We start from the raw sequence: 21,731 nt of genomic DNA on the forward strand, positions 1-21,731 counted from the left end.
TTAATTTTAATTCAGAAATGTACGATAGATTTCCTTTGTCAACAAAAAACTTTTTAGATCGAAGTTATCAACTGGTAACCTAAATTATATAGATCTTTGGTCCCTTAACATAGTGTGAAGATCAAATGTAAAGAGCTTTTCAAATCGATTTTGTGTTGACATAGAATTGAAAATTTTTACGCAATAATTCATGAAATAAAATAGTAATACATGAAACGTTACGACTTTATTGATAATAAAACTTGACATTTTTTGAAATGAATTGTCTAGTATAATGTTACTTACTGATCACAATACGAGTTCTGTGTGATATACCAACACACAGAATAACAATTATTTATGTATATTAAAATATATTTTATCATACTAAGCCAGTTTACTCAAGTATTAAATCAAATATTTCTTTGTATATATATGAAATGTAAATAAATGATATCAACCATTATTATTGCTGTATAATATAAGGTAGACTCAAACATAAGCCAAATAAAAACCATCATATGACTTATCAAAGAGAAACACGAACAAATAAATATTATTGTAATTTCTATTTCAGCGGATGGCAGCGTGGTTTAAAGATAAACCAGCTATAAAACGCTTCTGGAGTAATATCGTAGTGAAATATCGTGGCCCTGTTTGAAACTAATAATAGTACTACTTGGGAGTACGCGGCAAGTCTGCAACACTCATATAAAAAACTACACAATTCAGATATATTATGAACGTGATCCAATTTACTTTACTACTTCATGTACTACATATTCAAAATTATATTTGAATGATTACGAGGGGATTTCGAGGGATTCTCGTCTGTATTAACTAAATTAAAATTCATCGAAAAACAGTTTTAAAATTCTATTTTGTGCAGACATTGAAATTCCTTCTTTTAAACGTACACTCCAAAAAAAAAATGTTTTTCAAAGTAAATTAGACAGCGCTTTGCTCCGTAATGCTGTGATCTGACTTCTGTAATTTGCCCTAAACATGCAAAAAGTTTACGATCAAAGAATTTTCATTAATCGCTTTAACTTTATACAGCTTTTTATAATGTAGTATTTCTTTTTCCTGCACTTATGAGAAAAAAATCATACTACTTGTTTTCTTCACCCACTCCTTATCAAACAATGTTTATTATAATCCTTCCAGTGTTACTAATTGTTTTCATTACTCCAATAAACTTAATTTCTCTGTAAAAGTTTTTATAACAAAATTATAAAAGAACTTCGTTAACGTTTGTGAAGCTAAGTATTTTGATATTCGACCTATTTACGCAATTGGCGACTTAAATACAAATATCATCCAAATGAATAATTTTTGATGGTAAAATTTTATTGTATAAAATACCGAAGAACCTTAAATGCCTTTCAAATATAATTTCATCTTATTACATACTAGATAGACCGACATTAATTATTTTTTCAGTCTTTATTAAAGACCATTCTAACAGTATTAAAATTTTAATTCGTAGCTTATAAAGGAGGAAATCATAATCGTCATTCAGAGGTTCTATACCCAAACCAGCTGCGACTTAATTCGAACAAAAAGAAAGGTCTTAATAATTAAGAAGAAAATATTGTACAATGTTCATTATTGCAAAACTCTCATACATATTCTTTGTTGAGGATTTCCAATGCGAATTTGAATGTGTAGACTAATAGTATCCAAACGTGTTTAATTTTTTTAAAACCAATAATGACCATAAAAAAATTACTTGAATCCATATATCAGTATTCTTTTTATTAGTTTGACTTCCAATTAATTAGTGGAATATGTGAGAGCGATGAAAAACTAGGTCAAACTGAAAATTATTGTGACTGCAATTATTGTACATAATTTTCTTGAATAACATATAATGTAGATAGCAAAACATAGCAACATGATAATACTTTTATATAATAAATTTAATATTTCACACAGAGAGCGTCCATTACTCACAATTCGCTTCTAGTTATGTCCAATACAATCAAATAACAAAAATACATAATTCATTTATTAAATATAAAGCAAACGCCGAACACGATAATCAGCAGAGACTTTTATACGCTGAGTACTTTATTCTGTGCAGCGAAATATATTTTTTAAGCACAAACATTGAGAAGTAAAAGAACAGCGGCCAACATTGTTATAGATCTACTCCCGAAACGGAACAAAGAAATATAATTCTTATTCTTCATTATTTTTAACAAAATAATAACAATATTCCTTTTCTCGTATTTTCGATATCTTATATCTTCCATAGAAGGTATTTATCATGGAAATATAAATACATTTGTCCTATATTTGTTTTTGTCTAATTGATTGTGACAAGAGAAATACTATAATAATGTGACATTAAAATGAACCATTAATGTTTTTTACTTGTAGTCTATATTTACAATGTATTCCATATCCGATGGATATATGTTTAATAGAGGCTTAGTACATAAACCATAACGAAATCTCTATAAGTTAAAACACTGACCTTGCTATCCTGATTTTAGTCGAATGTCGAATTAATAATAAAATAATTATTATATGAATAAAAAATATTTCATTACGCCCATAGCTTTTATTGACTCTATGAATAAATAATCACGGTACCGTGAAGTTTATCTTTAATAAACTTATATCAGTGATAAAAGTGTTTCCGAATTTCCTAATGTCCTTCTTACATGGGGTACGGGACTTAAAGATGAGCAAATAGCTTGACGAATCCATGTACAGGCTTTTAATTTGCGGGCGTTATTCAGAGCTCTCGACAAACATTTGCCGAGTAGGAATTCAAAATGACGGCTGTTTCTTTCTCAACGACTCTTCGAGCAAGATTTATTTGCTGTCTGAATTTAAATCGCTCCACTCCAACGTTTGACGTTCAATCAGATGAGGAGGTTTTGTGAACACGAAAACATCCAATGTTATTTATTCATTGAAATCTTATGTCACTGTATTCTAAGTGTTTGTATCTCCAGACAAATGTTACAGCGAGAACTAACACGAGGAAGAATTGCTTGTGTGATTGATAGAAAATAATCTATATGAGTAGTTCGGAAGCAGACGACCCTGTAAGTGATTTACAATCAGATGCGCTGTCGCCGATATCGATAAATTAAACTCGAGTGGAGTTTACGTCGTGTGTGATAAACCGACTTTTGTTAGAACTTACTTTTTATCAGGCTGAAATATAAGTGTAGGATTATATATGAAGTATACGAGCGTTTTGTAAAGGGTTGGACCAAAATTAATATAATATTATTATATTTGTACCCAAATATACATAGAACGTAGATTGTTTATGTAAATAAGTATTTTTTGAAGTTTATATATTGTTATGCGAATTAATAACGAAAAGACAATAAAAATGTTTTCATCACTCATGTTTAGTAAAAATAACTATGAAAAATTTAAAAAGGCCGTTGTTTTGGAAAAACGTTTAAGTGAAGATAAAAATGGGAATAAACTTTTAAATTATTTCGTACGTTGCAATAGTTAGTTAAATTTTTAGATCATTTCCGTTTAATATGAATTTATACGAGTTTACGAGAAAAGTTTGCCGAATCATACGAAAGTAAAAATTGAAATCCATATTCGTCAGGATCTCAGGAAGGATAGATATGAATGAACATTGAAAATAAGAATAAAATATAAATATTGTCTAAACATAAAATATATATTCCATTCCCTTTGGGTATTTTAACGATATCACTACATCAAGTGATAGATATAAAAGGGCATAACGTAGTACACACAGGAGCAAGGCCCGTTAATCGTTCGGTACCCACTCTCATTAACACAACTAGCTATAACTCACCCGTTAACCGCCAATCGTTGTCTTGATAATTTACTATGAACCTAATAATGTGATGGTTCGAGTACATGTGAGAATAGTTTTCTCTTTAATAGAATAGGTTAGAATAAAATTAATTCCTTAATTTTTTGTTATTCAATTAAAGGGAGATAATCAAAACGGCAGTTCTTTCGTCGTAAACCTTTTGCATTTTAAAAGCAAATTACAGAAGCCAGATCTCAGCATTACGGAGCAAAGCGCTATCTAATTTAGTTTGAAAAACAAAATTTAATTGGATGTCCGCCTTTGAAGTGACGCCTTTGAGAGTCTGCATAATAAGAATGTTTGCTTAAATAACATTTAATATAGACGGTAATTAAAAGATTATATTCGGCGTTTCGATTATATTTATGTAATAGCTTTAATAGTACTTTAATAATAGTTACTTCGTTGTAATTATTTTTGAAAACTTTTGAATATGTAGTTCATGAAGTAGTAAAGTAAATTTTATCACGTTCATAATATATCTGAATTGTGTAGTTTTTTATATGAGTGTTGCAGACTTGCCGCGTACTCCCAAGTAGTACTATTATTAGTTTCAAACAGAGCCACGATATTTCACTACGATATTACTCCAGAAGCGTTTTATAGCTGGTTTATCTTTAAACCACGCTGCCCTCCGCTGAAATAGAAATTATAAATTTAATTGAAATAAATTGCTTAGTAGTAAATATTAAGAATAATAACAATAATTAATAATATATAATTACAGTATAGACTATTTAAGTTAAAAATCAAAATCGTATTATTACTATATAATACTTTTATTATTTATGATAAATTCTATGGTTGCGAGTTATATCATAAGATATGTACATATATCATTTAATTAACTGATTTAAAATTTGCTCCTGTGAGAAGCTATTGTTATGTATTTCACACACCTAAAGCAATTCATTTTAGATAAGAGTACAAGAGTTACAGTTCTTCTAGAAATCGATGAGAGGCCACGACACCTGCTGCTGGCGTAGTTGCCACCCGTCAGGCAAAGTTATGGCGCTAAATAACTTGTCGGGTTTCGGCAAGTTTTCTGGTCAAGCTGTGTGAAGGATGGGTCTGAACAGCTAAACTGTAGTTTTTTTTTCTGTGAAAGGTAGCAAAGGATTAGACAGCCTACTTGATGGGCAGTAGTCACCGTCGCCCATCGACATCCGCAACATATCTGTTGCGGATGCGTTGGCCAACCTTGGTTGTTGAGGAAGAGGAAAGGGTGGGAACAGGGGAAGGGCTACCAGCTCTCTCACTCATCGGACGAAACGCAGCCATTACAGACTACTTCAGGCTGATCTTTTGTGAGAGGTTGGTACTTCCCCGGTGGAGCCAGTCCAAGTTCGAGCTGTAGTTATTTGACCACAACTAGGCTCAACCACCTTTAGCCTAATTAGAGCCGAGTACAAAATGCCATGCTTGTTGGATAATATTTTCAAGGTCTCTATAAACTTCCATCCTCCATATATCTTATTCGCGCTATAACAATAATGAAAATATAATTTGGGGGTAAAGAAAAAGGTGAATAGGCTGTTATTGCAATCGTGAATTCACCACCTATGTCTTCATTTCCGACTTCCCTACTGGTGGAATGACAGTCAAGGAAGATCCAGTCTAAATAAAGAAAAAGAAGAAATTATGGGAATTTCAAGATAATAAAATGATTATTTTTTTCCAAACAAAATTACCAAAAAACTGAGAACTCTAATCGTACAGTTATTTGAAATAAAATATAAGTAAATATTAGATCATAATAGTTGTTTGCTTTTAACTTGTTTTACTTTAAATTTTGTTACTTTCAATAATTTAAATATTATAAAGGCTTTATAAATACAAAATATATGTTTCTGAAAAACTAATATGACATTATTTTAAAAGGTTCATCGAATTGACTCACAAACTTTCGAGAACAATAAGAACGTGTAAGGGTTTTATATTGCATTTATTTTTGTTTCATTTTCATACTTAATCAATTCGAAAAACAAAGAAATAAAAAATAGTTTAAGCTTTTCGGTACATGGATATTTGTAGAATTATGGTTTATAAAATCTCGCAAAGGAAAATATAAAATGAAATAATTAATATGTTCACATGATATAAAACATGCGAACGGAACATTCAGTATATGATTAATACAAAACCTTATGAAGTAGAACTCGTCCGTACCAACGTTATTCGTAATTACCTCAAGTGAGGTCTGAGTGGTACGAAACTGTTAAATAATTCTGCTCGCGATTCGGAACTTTTCCCAGCGAATATTTAAAATATTAAAACGCGAGATCACGTACCTTATTAAACCTTGGATTTGGAGACTAAGCTGAGTAAAAGTAATTTGCTTAATATTTGTAACTTGCGTTACAGAGTGTTGAGTTGATGGCTACGTAATAAATGATATTAAGCGGATGTAGCGCTGTATACCATTTTACAATTAAACTATATTGAAATACGCTGTTCACATTGTAAGAAATAAGATAAAGGATACTTTCATATTTACTGGTCATTGAAATTGCAAATATTTAATTTGACATATTATGAATCATTTTATCAATTTCATTATGTAATGTTGCCTTTTGTTTTCATCAAATCTGATAGTCAAATATTTTCCAAAGTGGATTCAATTCTTCCGAAATATGTTGTGTTAAGAAATCATGAAAATATATTTGATACATGACACTAAACTCATTTCTTTGATAACTGTCGTAAATGAGTTAGCGATCGGAATTATAAGATCGGAGCTCTCTCAGTTAGGAGGAGACATTAATTCGCAAGTTAACAAAGTGGTCGTTAACAGGTGAGTTATGGGCAGGTGCGTTAACGAGTTCGGTGCGTCCCAACCGATTAACAACCGCTGATACTGCGTTCCGTCCCTTTGTTGGCGCATTCATAAACCCTGTGGGCGAGGCTGATACATAACAATATGTTTATCGACCAAAATTACCGTAAATATTAATGGCTTTTGATAAGCTTTTTCGGTATTCCTTGAACTAAAACTTTCATTAGATTTGAATTGATTGATTGAAAAATATGAATAGATACTTAATGTATATCTATTATAACTATAATACAGCGCGTAGTCGTGGGACAGCGAATGTAATCATGGAATATTAAGTTAATTATTCAATCAATACGCATTTAAAAATGATAAAAGATAATGTTGACCTTTCTGCCGGTAACAAATACCCAAACGTTTCTTTTCTATTGTTATTGTATTAAAAATTCTATAATTATATTTTCAATATTTTATCAATTTTTAGGTAATATTCAATAACATTGAGATTCGAATGTATAGAAAAAAAAATAAAGTTATTTTTTACCGAATTTATATCACGATAACCTAGCCACAGATTGGGGAACGAGTCAGAAAAAGCCAGTTGTGAAATAAATTAGTTTTGTTGTACTAGTTGTCCCAACTCGTCGCGGATCATTGACAACAGGTGACGGTGTCAACGCGTTGTGAAGGCTAGTGCAGCAATCGATGGACACGTTTCATTAAGTGCTTCAGCCTGAATTGATGTCTGACTTTTGTGAGGTTGATTTCATTCTAAGATAATTTAATTAAAAATACAATTTCAACAATATTTCTATTCATTTTATGTTTTAAAAATTAATTTATTATTATTTAATGTCAATTAGCCGTTTGTCAGGTTTTGTACATACTTATAAAATATATGAAAACATTCGATAGGATTTATTTTTATAATGAATCGAGAGTTTTATTAATAAGTTGTTCCAGTATAAAATTTTCCGTTACCACAAATACACGAACCTAAGATACATTAATAAGTACAAGAGAAAGCTTTTGAGTCGTGACTTAAAATATTTATAGTGCTTTTACTAGCCACTCGTGGTACGCTAGATAGATCTGGCCAGGCTTTATTTAAGTTTAACATTTTCTTAACATTTATATTATTTATATTTGAAATGTTCTACATGAATTTAACAGACAACATACGAACGTCCCAATTCGTTTCGGTTTGAGTCAAAATTATGAAAATCCCATTAGAGTACATATACATATATTTTCTTGACTATTTGAATATTAATTTACGTATATTCAAGTTTGACATTGCACATGTATTGCGTTCCTAAAGTTATATATATTTCTTATAATATGCTGACTAGAAATAATTCTGGAAATTACATACATATGTTTAATATGTACCACGTCTTAAACATCAACTAAAGTAATTTATAACAAATAATTATCTGTAACATCTTATTTGGTATAAATCTTACAAAGAAAATTTCCGTTTCTGCTGATTAAAGAAGTTACTAGAAGATTTTTCGCAAACATTTTTTTAAAACACAATAGAATATTAAACAGAAGTTTATTCAAAACAAAATGTTAATATTAATTCCGCCTAATTCAGTCACAACCAAAATCCATTAGCGTATTTGTATAGTTAGAAGCCGTTAAGTAATTCTCGTATAAGAGACAAAGCGCTTATAATGGTTCAAACAATGCGCTTTCGAGCCGAAATGGATTTCTTTTCGCGCTTGTCTAATTGCCGCCTTTGTCTCCAATAGCCTTAATGTAATTTAAAGCGCCTTTGCATTTAACTTTGTTTAGAATTCGGAAAAAAATATTTTGGGCTTTTTGTTTACGTTCTCCGAGCTAAGCCGATTTTATTTTTCAAAAGGATTTTACATTAAATTAGAAATTATAAACAAAAGTTGATATGATGAAAGTGTGTTTATTATTTAAACAAAAAGATTGTCTGGTTGTTTATGAGCTCAAAAAAGTGCAAGGATTTATATATTGAGGTGTCTGTGGCTACTAATTAACCAGATTCAAACTCAAGTTTGTTTGCTTCGAATCTTAGTTCAGAAAATGTTAAAAAACAAAATTATTTTTAAAGCAAAGAAAAAAGCATCAACAGTGTGGTCATTATTAAAGAAGGGTCCTTTATTCATTACTATTGAACAGTAGAGTTGAATTAACTTACTCCTCTGTTCACCATAGAAGATACATAATTAAATTCATTCAAACCGTGCAATATTTTAACAATTAAAACAGTAATTAAATTGTCAATTATTAAATTTTAATTATTTTCTCAGATGTATAAAAGCGAGGCTGCTCTTAACAACGAGAACTTAAAATTATTGTACTTGTGTTTATGGGTTTGGACATGTCCATTTGCTCTGATTCATTGAGTGAGTTGATAAAAACGCTATATATAGCGTATAACATGAACGAACTAACTCGTACCGATATCAGTATAGCGGTGTATTTCTCTAATCCAACTTATTTCTACAAAGAGTTATGGTAACGGACTCCCGGCTTACTCCTCTCTCGTCGCGGTATGGTCAAACAGACTAAAGATAGTCCAGAAGCGAGTTGAATACAAAGAGTTTGACCTAATTTAAGCTCTCTTTGGCGTCATGGCTTAGCAACTCGTCTCCTGAAATATGCAGTGGCGGTAGAGATTTTTTACAGAAAATATTCAGGTTTTGGCAAAAAAGACCAAACGCATGAATTCCATATTGAAGACGCTCTAGTCTTTCGGCAATTTATCTGAAGTGCTCGGCCTTATTTCTTTTACTGAATAGCAAATTTTGAAAGTTGGTTCTAGGTGATAGATCTGTGTAAACATTAACTTTAACCTTACTATAAGTTGACTAATCGTCAGTAACGATCTGTTTAACGATTGTGATCATTTATTGAATTATAAAAACTAAATACCAATATTATACATAAATGTATTTATTTAAAATTTAATGCCCGACCAAAAAAAAGCAACTTATTTATTTTGTGAATATAATTTCTCTTGAAGAAAAACTCGCTAATAGGGAATGTTACAATAACTTTCGTATCGGAATAAATCTTTGTTTTGGATCCTTTGATATGCAAAAGAACCTTAATAGGCTATTACTCTCTTCTCTTTACAATAATTTTCTTATTATATATTTTTTTTGTAATCATAACAATAAGCGAATGCTTAACATTTCAAATCCAACAACTTTAAATAATATGATGTATAGAAACTGTCGTTTATTATTAAATAAACAATACATGTCTATATCTCCATTTGTCTGATCCTGTTTTTCTGTAAACATTAATCCTAAGTATGAGTTTGCTCGTTAAACTAATCACCGACAGTATCTAGGTGCTTTATTTATAAGTATTGATTAAAATATAAATACGGGAAAAGTCAGACTTCACATTATTAATGCATGGATCGAATAATGATACAATGATGTTGGCAACATAATATTCTTGTCTATTTCAAATTGAGCTTTAGTTAAAAATAACGGTGACTTCAATTTCACATATAGCGATTTTAAAGTTAGTTCATTAATGTATTTGTTTATAGTTGTATATATTCGAACAAATAATAGTTATATGATACTAGGTTTTTCGGATACTACGCGTTTGTTATTATTTTATATCTGCACAATCCCGAGGTTTCGGTTCCTTTACAGCAATCGTGATCACGGACAGACGAGATGGAAGTAAATTTTAGTTAGTCTTTTATTTATCATCTACCACCAACAATATCTTCTAACGTACTGCTTTGGTTCTGGACAAACAAAAATCTTAAATATCATTAAACAAATATTTTCATCTTCGCTCGTAAGCTATCGTTCAATCGTTTATAGCTAACAACATTTCTTTTTCAACAATGCACATAACAAAGTTTTTCAAACAAAGTCTTAAACTTGTTATGTGGACCAATAATAAACATTGCAACCAAACAAGAAGTGGTGGTACCATACAGGTGGTAGACCCTAGCTGTGGTCAAATAACTACAGCTCAAACATGGTCTGGCTCGACCGGGAAGTACCACCATCTCCCAGAAGATCGGCGTGAAGCAGTCTTTAATGGCTGCGTTTCCTCCGATGAGTGAGAGAGCCGGTTGCTCTTTCCCTTTTCCTAACCTTTCCTCTTTCTCTTCCCCAAAAAAGGGTGGTACCGCATCTGCAAAATTATTTTGCAGATGTCCATAGGCGACGGTACTACCTCCAACAGTTAGGCCGTAGGCCGTCTGATCGTTTCCCCCCCACCCCTTTATTTAAAAAAAAAACCACCCTCTCACAGAAGATCGGCGTGAAATAGCCATTAATGACTGCGTTTCGTCCGATGAGTGAGAGAACTGGTTGCCCTTTCCCTGCTCCCACCCTTTCCTTACATCTCCTTATTCCCAACCCTTCCTCTTTCTCAACAACCAAGGTTAGCCAGCGCAACCGCAACATCTCTGTTGCGGATGTCGGTGGGCGACGGCGACTACTGCCCATCAAATAGGCTGTCTGCTCGTTTGGCACTTTTTACATACAAAAAAAGTAAAGAGTTAATTACATATTTCATCGCCGTTGAATAAACATTTTAAAAATTTGATGTATTTAGTATATTTTCAAGCTATTCCTGTCGGTTTGAGTGTTTATAAAACAATAAAACTGAATAAAATATAACTGTTACTTCATAAACAAGAATGAAACCCGCACATGAATAAATATTGTCGAATTAAACGCTACTCAGAGATCCAATAACGGATTATACGCGTTGTTCAATCTTGTTGGTATGGTGACGCTGGCATCTCCCATTGTGTCGGTATCTGTTGGAATATATTTCATTGTTTTGAATGTTGTTCTATGCATTTCAAAGATTACCCTTTGAATCTAAGTCTCACTGATAAGATGATTTTATTTTAGTATATAGAATAAGAATAACATTTGAAAAAAAATCCTTAACAGATAGAAATCATATTTAAACATTAATTAATGGGTTCTCGGAGGCTTTGGAGTGTAACAAACAAAACACTCCATAACAGACAGATCTATTAAACCCAGTAGGTACCTACTCTTTATTTACTTTGTCTATTACACAACCAAATTTTTGAAGTTCAGATTACTACGAGTATTCTGTTTTAGTTCCATTATTGTTATCACTCATCACTGCAATCGCTTTAATAATTACTAAACTAAAATCATTTCATTTTTAGTTTATAGAGCGACGATGACGCCATCTAGCTAAATGTAGTGACGTACAATTTATCAAGATAGTGTTTCCCGTTTCCCAGTTACGACCGAACATCTAAACACAGTAACAGAGGTGTGTTTACACAATAAAATACGTATTAACATATATATTTCATTATACAGATTTCATTGATAATAATAGCAAAAAAGCTAATTACAGCCTAACTAAATTAGTAACAAATTAATATAAATTAACAAGTAAATTGTTTTAAAATCATTGTATTAATATAAACGTACGTCTGCTTGAAATCAGAGAGAAAGTAATCAAATATTTGTATTTGACTTGTTCCGCCTGGAGTTAGAAACTTGATAATTTATTTATCAAACAGCATGTAGTGTTATAAATGTTGTTTGGAGAGGCGGATGAATATTTATTGTTTCATGTTGAAATTTACATATAACGAATGTGGAAAATATAAAAATACTAATCTGTAATTAATCCCAAAGTTAAAAAGCTTAATAGATTATCGAGACCGGTTTGTCCATTTTAAAACAATTCCTGTTTAGTTATTTCATCCCCATTTTAAATTATATTGCAAATTTCACACAATAGCACCAAATAACGGTCTAAAATTCAGCAACTGGGCCTTAAACAATAGAATGGTAAGTCATTTTACAGTTCCCTTTCATTCCTGGGGGACGTTAATTGCTCGCAGACGTGACCCGAATCAAGCTGACGATTTAGTTTGATGTATTGTTAATAAAGCATCGGATTTCAAAATAACTTCTAAAGTATTATTGAACGAATTCAAGAAGTGTACTTCAAGATAAACATAATCCTTTATATCATATGTATTGGGAATCATTGATTTTTGGGAAAATATATAAATTTTATCAATTATGAATTTATGTAAGTTAATAATGAAATTGACTTTAAAAGAATTCATTGTACCTTTTAATATTGACATCGGTGGGGGGCGTTAGGAGGATGGGGGTTAAGCACAAAATGCTGATCTAATAAAAGCCTCTATCGCTACCATCCTGATGAATATTCATCTTGCTTTAACTACGGTTCTTGAATTTGAAACTTGAATGCTGGATTAAGCTCTAAAGAACTGAAATTCTTTAAAGGGTTTTTTTCATTACGTTTTCCCTTTGTTTCCGTTCGCAAATTAAAGTCCAGAAGATATTTTTGGACTATGTGAGGTTTTTAAAAAACTATTATTCATAAATTGTGGAAACAAAGTCAAATTGAAAATAGTGTTATGGTTACAAATATGTATTATATTAAAAATACCCAAGGTAAGCGGTTTAATATATCAGAAGCTGCAGTGCATTTACTAAAGGTATTTACCCGTCTGAAGATTAATCCGCTGCGGAGAGACACCACTTAGAAATCTCCACTTTAATTAGTAAAGCTTACTCAGCAAAGTATCACCTAAAGAAAATAAACAAATAAGGAAGGAAATGTGTAAATTCACATTTAACATTAAGAATTCTTTGTCCTGCTATATATTACAAATACATATATTTTTTCTATTGGCATTAAAAAAAATATTTTTTTAAAGGTCTCTGTTCATATTATATAATGTCGATCAGATATTGAGCATTCTTAATCATAAACTTTTCAAGTCACATAATAACTATGAACAAATTAATAAAATAGCATGCAACAAAGTTTACTCGGAGCATTCTGACGCTATCCGTAAAATGCACTTTCGTAATAAAGTGAGGCAACGAGATAAGTGGGCCGGTCCGCGACAAGTGCTCTTGACATCAATAGACCGGCTATGACCTCTAATGATATTTGTACATTTAATTAAAAAGCAAGCATTTTCAAAGGTATACAAAAGCTACGCAAAGCTACGTATCAGTTTAATAATAAAATGTGCTGTACTTTTTTGAATATTGCAATTCAATCTAATTTAAAGTTTCAAAAAACATAATGTTCCGATTAACACTCCTTGTTTTACTATGACAGTTTTATTGATCTTATAATAAACTTATAATAAGCTAAAAAAAAAATATATTAAAAAAGAAGAGAAAACTTGGAGCACAATATTAAGTTGGGGAAATACGAAAGAACTCAGTTAATGCTAGAGCTATTGTTTCGCCAACAATCGCGCACTTCACCTCTCAACTGAAATGCATTAAAAATTTTATACCAATACACAACTTGGCTGCCTTGGCCCACTGCTTGTTTGTTTCGTTCGTATATTTTCAATTCGCCTTTAGAAATGACTTATATTAAAGATTTATTTACACATAATTCTTTACATACTACTGCTACAATCACGACAACCACATAAAAACTATCATTTGATGACTTAGAATCTAAATAGATTTTTTCAAAGACGTCGTCAGTTATTTACTACAAAAGTTTACGGTTAAGATCTGGACCTTTACCGCTTTAACGAAAGCTTTGTACAAACATTTAAATTCCTGAAAACATTAATCCTTACTTAATTATGGACAGATGATGATACGAAAAAACAGTAATGGTGTTTGTAGCAAACTTTTAACGTGAACATTCATCACGGACTGACATGAACAGGACAGTTGAATTGTTCCGCCATTCTTTCACTGACCATTTAGCAAACAGTGGAACGAATTAATTGTTTGTTTTAGAAACAATCTGAATAATCAAACGAATATTACAGTTAGCATTAAAAAATCTAATTCAATTAAAAAGCAATTATTTATTACAAAATATGGCAGTCGAGTGACCTTTTATATGTAGATAATAAAAAGAAATTTATTTTATGATACTCCTAGCGGACAATTAAGTGGTCGTATCAGATTACAGCTGTAAATACTGTGTAATGACCGGGACGGTTCTAGATATATCCTTCATTAATAACTGTCGATTCACTTAATGCCTCGGATCCACCATTGCTCTGTGAATTGTTCATATGTTGATATTCTTTTCTTTGATTCGTTTCGTTATTGAACTAATACTTTAACATTACATTTCCCAATTCCAAGAATAAGATACAAATGAAATTCATCTTCGCTCGTAAACTCTGAGATCCTATATCTCATTCCGTCACTATAATAATGTATTATTTTATTAGGACACATAACGCTACCCATTATCTCGATTGCTTCTAGGTCATTCGATATTTCATAATGTTCGCCATCAAAACTTTATGCCTCGGGAGGCTTTACTCTCAGGATAAGGCCGATACAAATCGTAAACTATTTTACTACCCTCCTTTATATATTATTAAGGGAAGATTAGTCGGCGCCGGGACCGATCAATTTTGAGATCTGAGATTTCATAAATTCTTTACGTCTTTTATCTTACTGTACACGGTATTTTTAAGATCCCATAAAAGATTTTTTATTATATAATAAATTTAATTGAATCTAAATATATACACTGCAAACCAGATTTAAAATTTTTCTTACGTTCAGAAAATTTAATCTTTCATTATAAAAATTAATAACCTTGGTGCAATAAGCTCACAAACATTTATAAAACCCTCTAACCTACCTACATCATGATAATAAAACTTCTTTATGATACTTGAGCCTCGCCACTTCAGGCTTCACTCTTCTAGACGTCTATTGTTTTCTAAAACGGCAAAGGATAATTAAATTCACACTAACCGGGTCGTCTTAAATCCAGGATGATACAGGCAATATATATCCTCTTATGTTTATGTAATAAAATATAAAATAAATCATTTATATTCATATATGACTATCTGTGTTAATTGCTTTACTGATGAATGAACACAAACGTACCTTCTAGTTTCATCTCTTTATTGGCACAGTTCATCAAACAAACTTATCCTGAGAAACGCAAAACAAGATTAGCGACTCAAACTCGACTGCGTTAATTAAGGCTTTCTTCCCGTCTATTGTTTCTGGTTTCTACAAAGCACTTGGAGCTTCTGAAAATTTAAGCCAAATGTGTTTCAGATTCGTATTTGGGTTATGTTTTGCTCAAATTATGTTTATAATATCATTCGCTTCGTTATATTGAATTCGTTAAGTTGTTTCAAAACAACACGTCAAATATAATAAGTATTAAAAATTTCTATGTGTAAGTACGAAAACAACTTACAGGGATAGTTACACGTCGTGAGTAACTATTTAATAAATAATAGGGTAACGTCTTCATCTACGTCGCTGTCCCTCATTTTCCATTAGTATTATTATTATTATTATTATTTATAAGAAAACTTGCCCTTTATTAAAAAATATCCAGGAAAACTTCGGAATTATATCGACAAATAAAACCCAAGATACATTAGATAAAGCCAGGGTCGGAACGTGACACGACTTTGCTTTTACCTGACTCGTTTGAGACGGGTTTACATATCAGCTGTAATAATAGCTACCTGTTTCATATTTTATAAGCCTCATTCTAAAATAAATATACATAGGTTCGGATTTCGTCATCCAGCTATTGTCGAGTTGTTGACCTTTTAAATATTCTGGACGCAATTTTTGTTGATATCGAATTAACGAGCAAGATTTACCATCAAAAGTTTTGATATAACTGTTATAATTGAATTAAAAGAAAGTTCGTGTATTACTTAATACAAATGATAAATACAAGTCAGAACTTTTCGCTTCAAACAAACTTAATCAGTAGAAATAAATACGATGAATGTCAAACATTAGTGTGAAACATCGAAGGCAATAATCTTAAAGTTTTCCTATTACCACCTGATTGCCGGTCTTGTCTTACTTGAGGTTTAATTTGAAAAGTTGCCATTGCTATGCAATTTATGTTGAAACTTTTGCAGTCATTTTTCACTATTTATATATTATATAACAGCTTTGTCTCCTGTCACTGAAACTTATAATAACTTTAGATCTCTGTTCCTCTCAGAACTCGAGAACTGGTCTCGTACAACATAATACATACAATTCCCGTACCCTTCATTTGACACACTTCATACAACAATGTGTAATCTAAATAGATTTTTACCGACTCATTTCATGAGGTATTGAAATTAATGCCGAATATTTTGACAGAAATTTAAAAAAAAATTTCTTTCAATTCTTCGTTTTTTTTCCATAATTTTATAGTTTCTGATACTTTTCTCCCATCCCCTATATCAATGTATGTTTTATTCACTATTTTCGGTTTTCACTATTTTCTGTACTCAGAATTTGCAATCTCTCCGTAGAATTTCATTTTAATATTTTTTAATCTCCTCTTGGATTTTGTACAGGATTTTTCTTTATTTTCGGAAACAACTTTCCATTCAAAACAGCCACTACAGTATGTATGTATTTTACTTGTAGTGGTACCTAAAAAAAAAATTACCGCAATCTTTTATTTTTTTCTTTTAATACCCAAAAATATGATACATTATACTAACTGGTAATTACTATTGTTTGAATCAGTTCGATTGTTGGAGTCGTCTAATTAGGGTCTTTTTTTTTAAATTTTAGGATTTTCTATGTGATTCTAGAAATCAGACTTGAACGTGCACTTGACCTCTTAGACTAATAATAAAGAGAAATAAAATTAACATTAGTTCATTGCTAATTAAGTGATAACATCCATAAAAAATATCAAAATCTGGGAATTTTAAGAACGTCATGAAATTCACCTGTCTTTATTGTGGAAATGATTAACTTCTACCTATTTGAACCACATTTTGTTATTGTTTAATTTAAATAAAAAATTCGCATAGGATTTTTTTGTCTTGATACCTGTAGTACAAAAAATACCACCTCTTTAAATATCGAATAACTTTTATTTAAGATAAATAGGTGCTCGACCTTTGACATTGACTTTATGAAATATCCCATTATTCGCTATTACTGTTTTATAGCGAGATTCTTTACGACGTAATAAGTGAATTCTTAAATCTTTCTGATATTCTATAGGCCCTGAATGTAGAGTTGCTTCCGAAAAGCAATAATTTGTCTAAATTAATAACAGCAGCGCGGCAGACGATGTAATCATGGACAACTTTAATAAGCCTCCGTGATTAAAACAAAATAATCGATAGGCTACAAAAGGCCGGGTAACGAGCGGTTTCCTCGCTATTAATTCTGTCGCCTGATTGTACTAATCGATGTCGCCGACTGTACTTTGAACAGTTTCACAGTTATACAAAATTAAATATTAAATTAACGGATGCGAATTTGATTATATTTAATAAAACTGGTTCTAAAATCGTCCTTAAATGTCTATAACAGTATCATTATTCAGATTATAATCTAACGGAATAATATGTAACGATTTATGTGCTAATTAAAACGTCTAACATTATATTAACGTCATTGTTTCTGAACAACATTAACGCTAAAGTTATTTAGTTAATTTTTGGTAAATCTAGTTTATCTGGACTGTAATTATACTGTTGTTTAGTACGCAGTGAGATTATCCTTGTTTTGGAATTACCAAAATAGTGTACATAGTATGCGGTCAGGTCATTTGATAATAGAATATAACTAAATATTTACTTACATGAAATTGTGAAAGAAGTAAATAAAATAGCATGAGGTACCTTTATTTCAACTAAGGGCAAACCGAATATCAGTTCAAATTGTATTTATTTAATTAATTTGTCAAATTAATATGAATGTATACAAAAACAATTTCATTTTTGTTTTTATCTGCGAGGTATTTATAGATCCTATATTCCTAATGGCCTCGGAGATAAACTGACCTATTTAGAGAAAATAAACGAAAGCCCGATGCAGTTAGGGCCTCCTTAATTGCGCTGTAGGCGCTGCCGGCTTACATTAAATGTTACGCCATTAAAGTTACCGGATAAATATGCTTTCGCATAATTTATAGTTTCTACTAATGATATCTTTATAAAAGTAACTGTTAAATTTGTTTAGAATCGTAAGTTCTTGAAATATCAAGTGTATATGAGGAGATGAACAATATCTAATGGGCTATTGCAGGTAGCGGGTGTGGTGGGCCGAGCAGATGTGTTGGCTTGCGTATTCTTCTTGTCTTCTGTTCTTCTGTATCATGGGTGAGATTTTGAAACAATTAACTTTTTAACAGTTTTATATACTTATATACTAAGAAATGTGTAAAATTTTACTAAAGTATAACATAGTCTTAACAACTATCATAAATGTAATAGGCGACTATAGCTTGTCCCATTCCAACTGTGGAAAAAAAATACTAATGTGAACAAAATAACCGTTGAAATAAAATGGTAAAAATATTTTATTTAGGAAATTGAGGAGATTTTCTATATATATTACATTAAGCTGACGAATGTATTAAGTGAGAAACTAATTAAAGTACTATTTGGCCTCAAACCCAGTGTGAAGTAGGTTACCCAACTCCATTAATATGCAAAAATATCATTATTTATAATTTCCGCTGGTATCATGCCAAGATAATATGCGTTATCTAGGACAGGAATTCTCTTGACATCCTAAAAGAAACCCTACAAATAGCACTTTAATGCCGTGCGAACAGCTTACTTGCCACTTCGATAATGTTGTTACCGTCTTGGCCCCTTTTATAAGAAACTCTGAAAAGAATGTTAGAAGCGGCCCCCAGAAACTTTGGATGAACGTATTTCAGCGCCCAAAAGGTTAGGGATTGTTTTATTTTATTAGGAAGTCGTGTGTCAGAAAACCCCTCAATACATGGCCAATGTCTATTAGGGAATGGAATTTATTGTTGTTTATTTAACTTGATTAAATCTTCCCTGTATTTTTTCTTATAGCATATTTAAATTTATTCCAAAATATTTTCGTAAAGGAATAGAAATTACAAACGCGGTTTATTTAAATTTGAATAAATTTCCAGATCTTCTAGTCGCAGGCGTGTGTGGTCAAGTGTTGTGTTAGCTGGTCTCAGCATGCTGGCCAAAGAGACAGGACTGACTGCACTGCTTTTTAATTTAGTTTTTGACATTTATCGAAGTTGGAGCTCAGTCACAAGGTATTTTATAACTTGTTCATCGTCATTCATTTATCATATTAAAAACAGCTTTATTAAATTCCTTATATGATATATTATACTTCGGTAAAGAGAAACATCAAACCAATCTTATACTTGTCTTTTACAGCAATCTATAACATTACAGGTTTCATTTCTTAATTTTAATGTAATAGGAAGTGGAACACATGATTTTGATATGCATGTCGGAAGCTACTAAATTGTCCAGGAATATCGTTGAATATTTTAGAAGTACATACAAAATACTTGCTTTCGCATCGTTTATATTTTGTCCAATTAAAGCACAGCGTACTAGCTTTAAAATATTCCTTAATTTTCACTTGCCTCTCCTCATGGTCTGAGAAAGCTTTGAGAATAATTAAAAGTTAGTTTGCAATATAAATGTTTAAAAATATAAACAGATCGGAAGAAACATTTCTTAACAACTTTCATAAGTAGTTTTTTATAGACAAAAATATAGAATCGCAACTTCTTTAAAAACTTGCACTTTGAAATAGTTTTAATAGACTTTCTATTCTGTCCTTTGAGTTTCAAAATTCATCAGGCCAAATTGCTTTATTCCTCTATTGTTTTGACATGTATCCAACCACAGGTCGCCATCGAAATTCCGTTGGCGGCACGAAGGTCTGTGGAGCAGACTGAGCAAAGGTCTCATAGTCCTGATCATGTTAGCCATTGCTAGGCTCGCCTTGCTTCAAGGATCCTTACCAGCTTTCTCGCCGCAAGACAACCCACCGGCGTTTCATCCATCCTTCATTGTCAGGTATTCTAGAAGTATATTAATGTGTCTTATTTGATGGGCTTAATTTTTTTTAACAGAGGTGGTAGAACAATACTACTCAATATTAAATTCTTTCAGATTAATGACGTTCTGCTATTTAGCAGCCTTCAATTGGTGGCTGCTCCTGTGTCCTTGGACTCTTAGTCACGACTGGCAGATGGGGTCGATACCTCTGATTACCAGTGGTTGGGATCCAAGGAATCTTATTACTGGGGCAGCCTTAGTAGCCCTAATGGCGCTGTCATATAGATTCTTGATGGACTTGGAGGTAGGTGATATTAATTTTGTTAAAATTATATTTTTTAAAATCACTGGTTTTGTAGCATATTTTTTATTATTTTTGTATTAGCACTAGCATATTTTTTATTATTTAACATTTCATGCAAATCTTTCACATTTCTATCACGTACTTTTATATTGCAAAGGCGTTTTAGTTAAAACAATGTTTTCTCAACTGTAACAAAAGAACCAAAATTAAATTAAACTCAAATTGAATAAAAGTATAATAAAATCTACACCTTAATAAAATTCTCTGTTTTATTTCTGAAGCTTCAGAGACATACTCCTCTGGTAGTCGGATTGATGCTCCTTGTAATCCCATATCTACCAGCATCCAACCTACTGGTCACTGTAGGATTTGTTGTAGCTGAACGCGTTCTATATATACCAAGGTAAGGAAATTAAAATTCTAGTTATAAAACACATTACATGGAATTATTGATTTGACGAAACCTCTCAGCATTCCATGAACTCACCGTGTGTGTGCCGGGTCGATCGCGTTGCAGGGAGAGGAGCTTCAACAGTGCCTGAGACTTGCGACCCAGGTGTAGTTTTAAGGAGCCCTTATTCAATGCTCGTAAAACTCTCACCTACACTGTCCAAGCTCCTCTCTCTACCTAACCAAATTTGGAACGAACCTACTAGGTACCTTCGACGCATGTTCGGAGAATGAACTGATGTTAGTTCTTGACAGGCCCAAGTCTTTTAGCTGGTTGTAGAGAGATTTGGCTGTTATACGTCTCGCTTCTACTTCTACCGCGTACAAATTTACAATTCTTAGTGAGTTCGTTAGTGGGCTCGTAATACTTGTTGACCTTGATGGCGTGGTCTTTGGGGATGTTGGTTTCCCAAGGAACCGTGAACTGTATTATCACAATGCGCTTTATAATTCGCGAATATCAAAATATGTCCGGTCTTTGTCTGGTAATCTGAAAAATACACACCATAAGTTTTCAATCCAGATATTTGGGCAACCAGTTACAATTTATTGGAAATTTTCATATCAACTTTCTCATCTTATTTAACTTGAAGAT

General features: G+C 31.7%; 1 protein-coding gene across 1 annotated transcript in view; it reads left to right on the plus strand.

Annotated features, from left to right (window-relative positions):
- LOC116766301 (protein O-mannosyl-transferase TMTC1-like) overlaps positions 1-21,731 on the plus strand; it is a 63,805-nt gene that overhangs the window by 36,586 nt on the left and 5,488 nt on the right. Inside the window, exons 3-7 of the mRNA XM_032656117.2 lie at positions 18,617-18,690; positions 19,485-19,619; positions 20,230-20,400; positions 20,497-20,686; positions 20,968-21,089. Of these exons, the coding sequence (XP_032512008.2) occupies positions 18,617-18,690; positions 19,485-19,619; positions 20,230-20,400; positions 20,497-20,686; positions 20,968-21,089 (692 nt within the window). The remainder of the gene's footprint in view (positions 1-18,616; positions 18,691-19,484; positions 19,620-20,229; positions 20,401-20,496; positions 20,687-20,967; positions 21,090-21,731) is intronic.

This window comes from Danaus plexippus, chromosome 15 (assembly GCF_018135715.1).
Source record: "Danaus plexippus chromosome 15, MEX_DaPlex, whole genome shotgun sequence".
NCBI lineage: Eukaryota > Metazoa > Arthropoda > Insecta > Lepidoptera > Nymphalidae > Danaus > Danaus plexippus.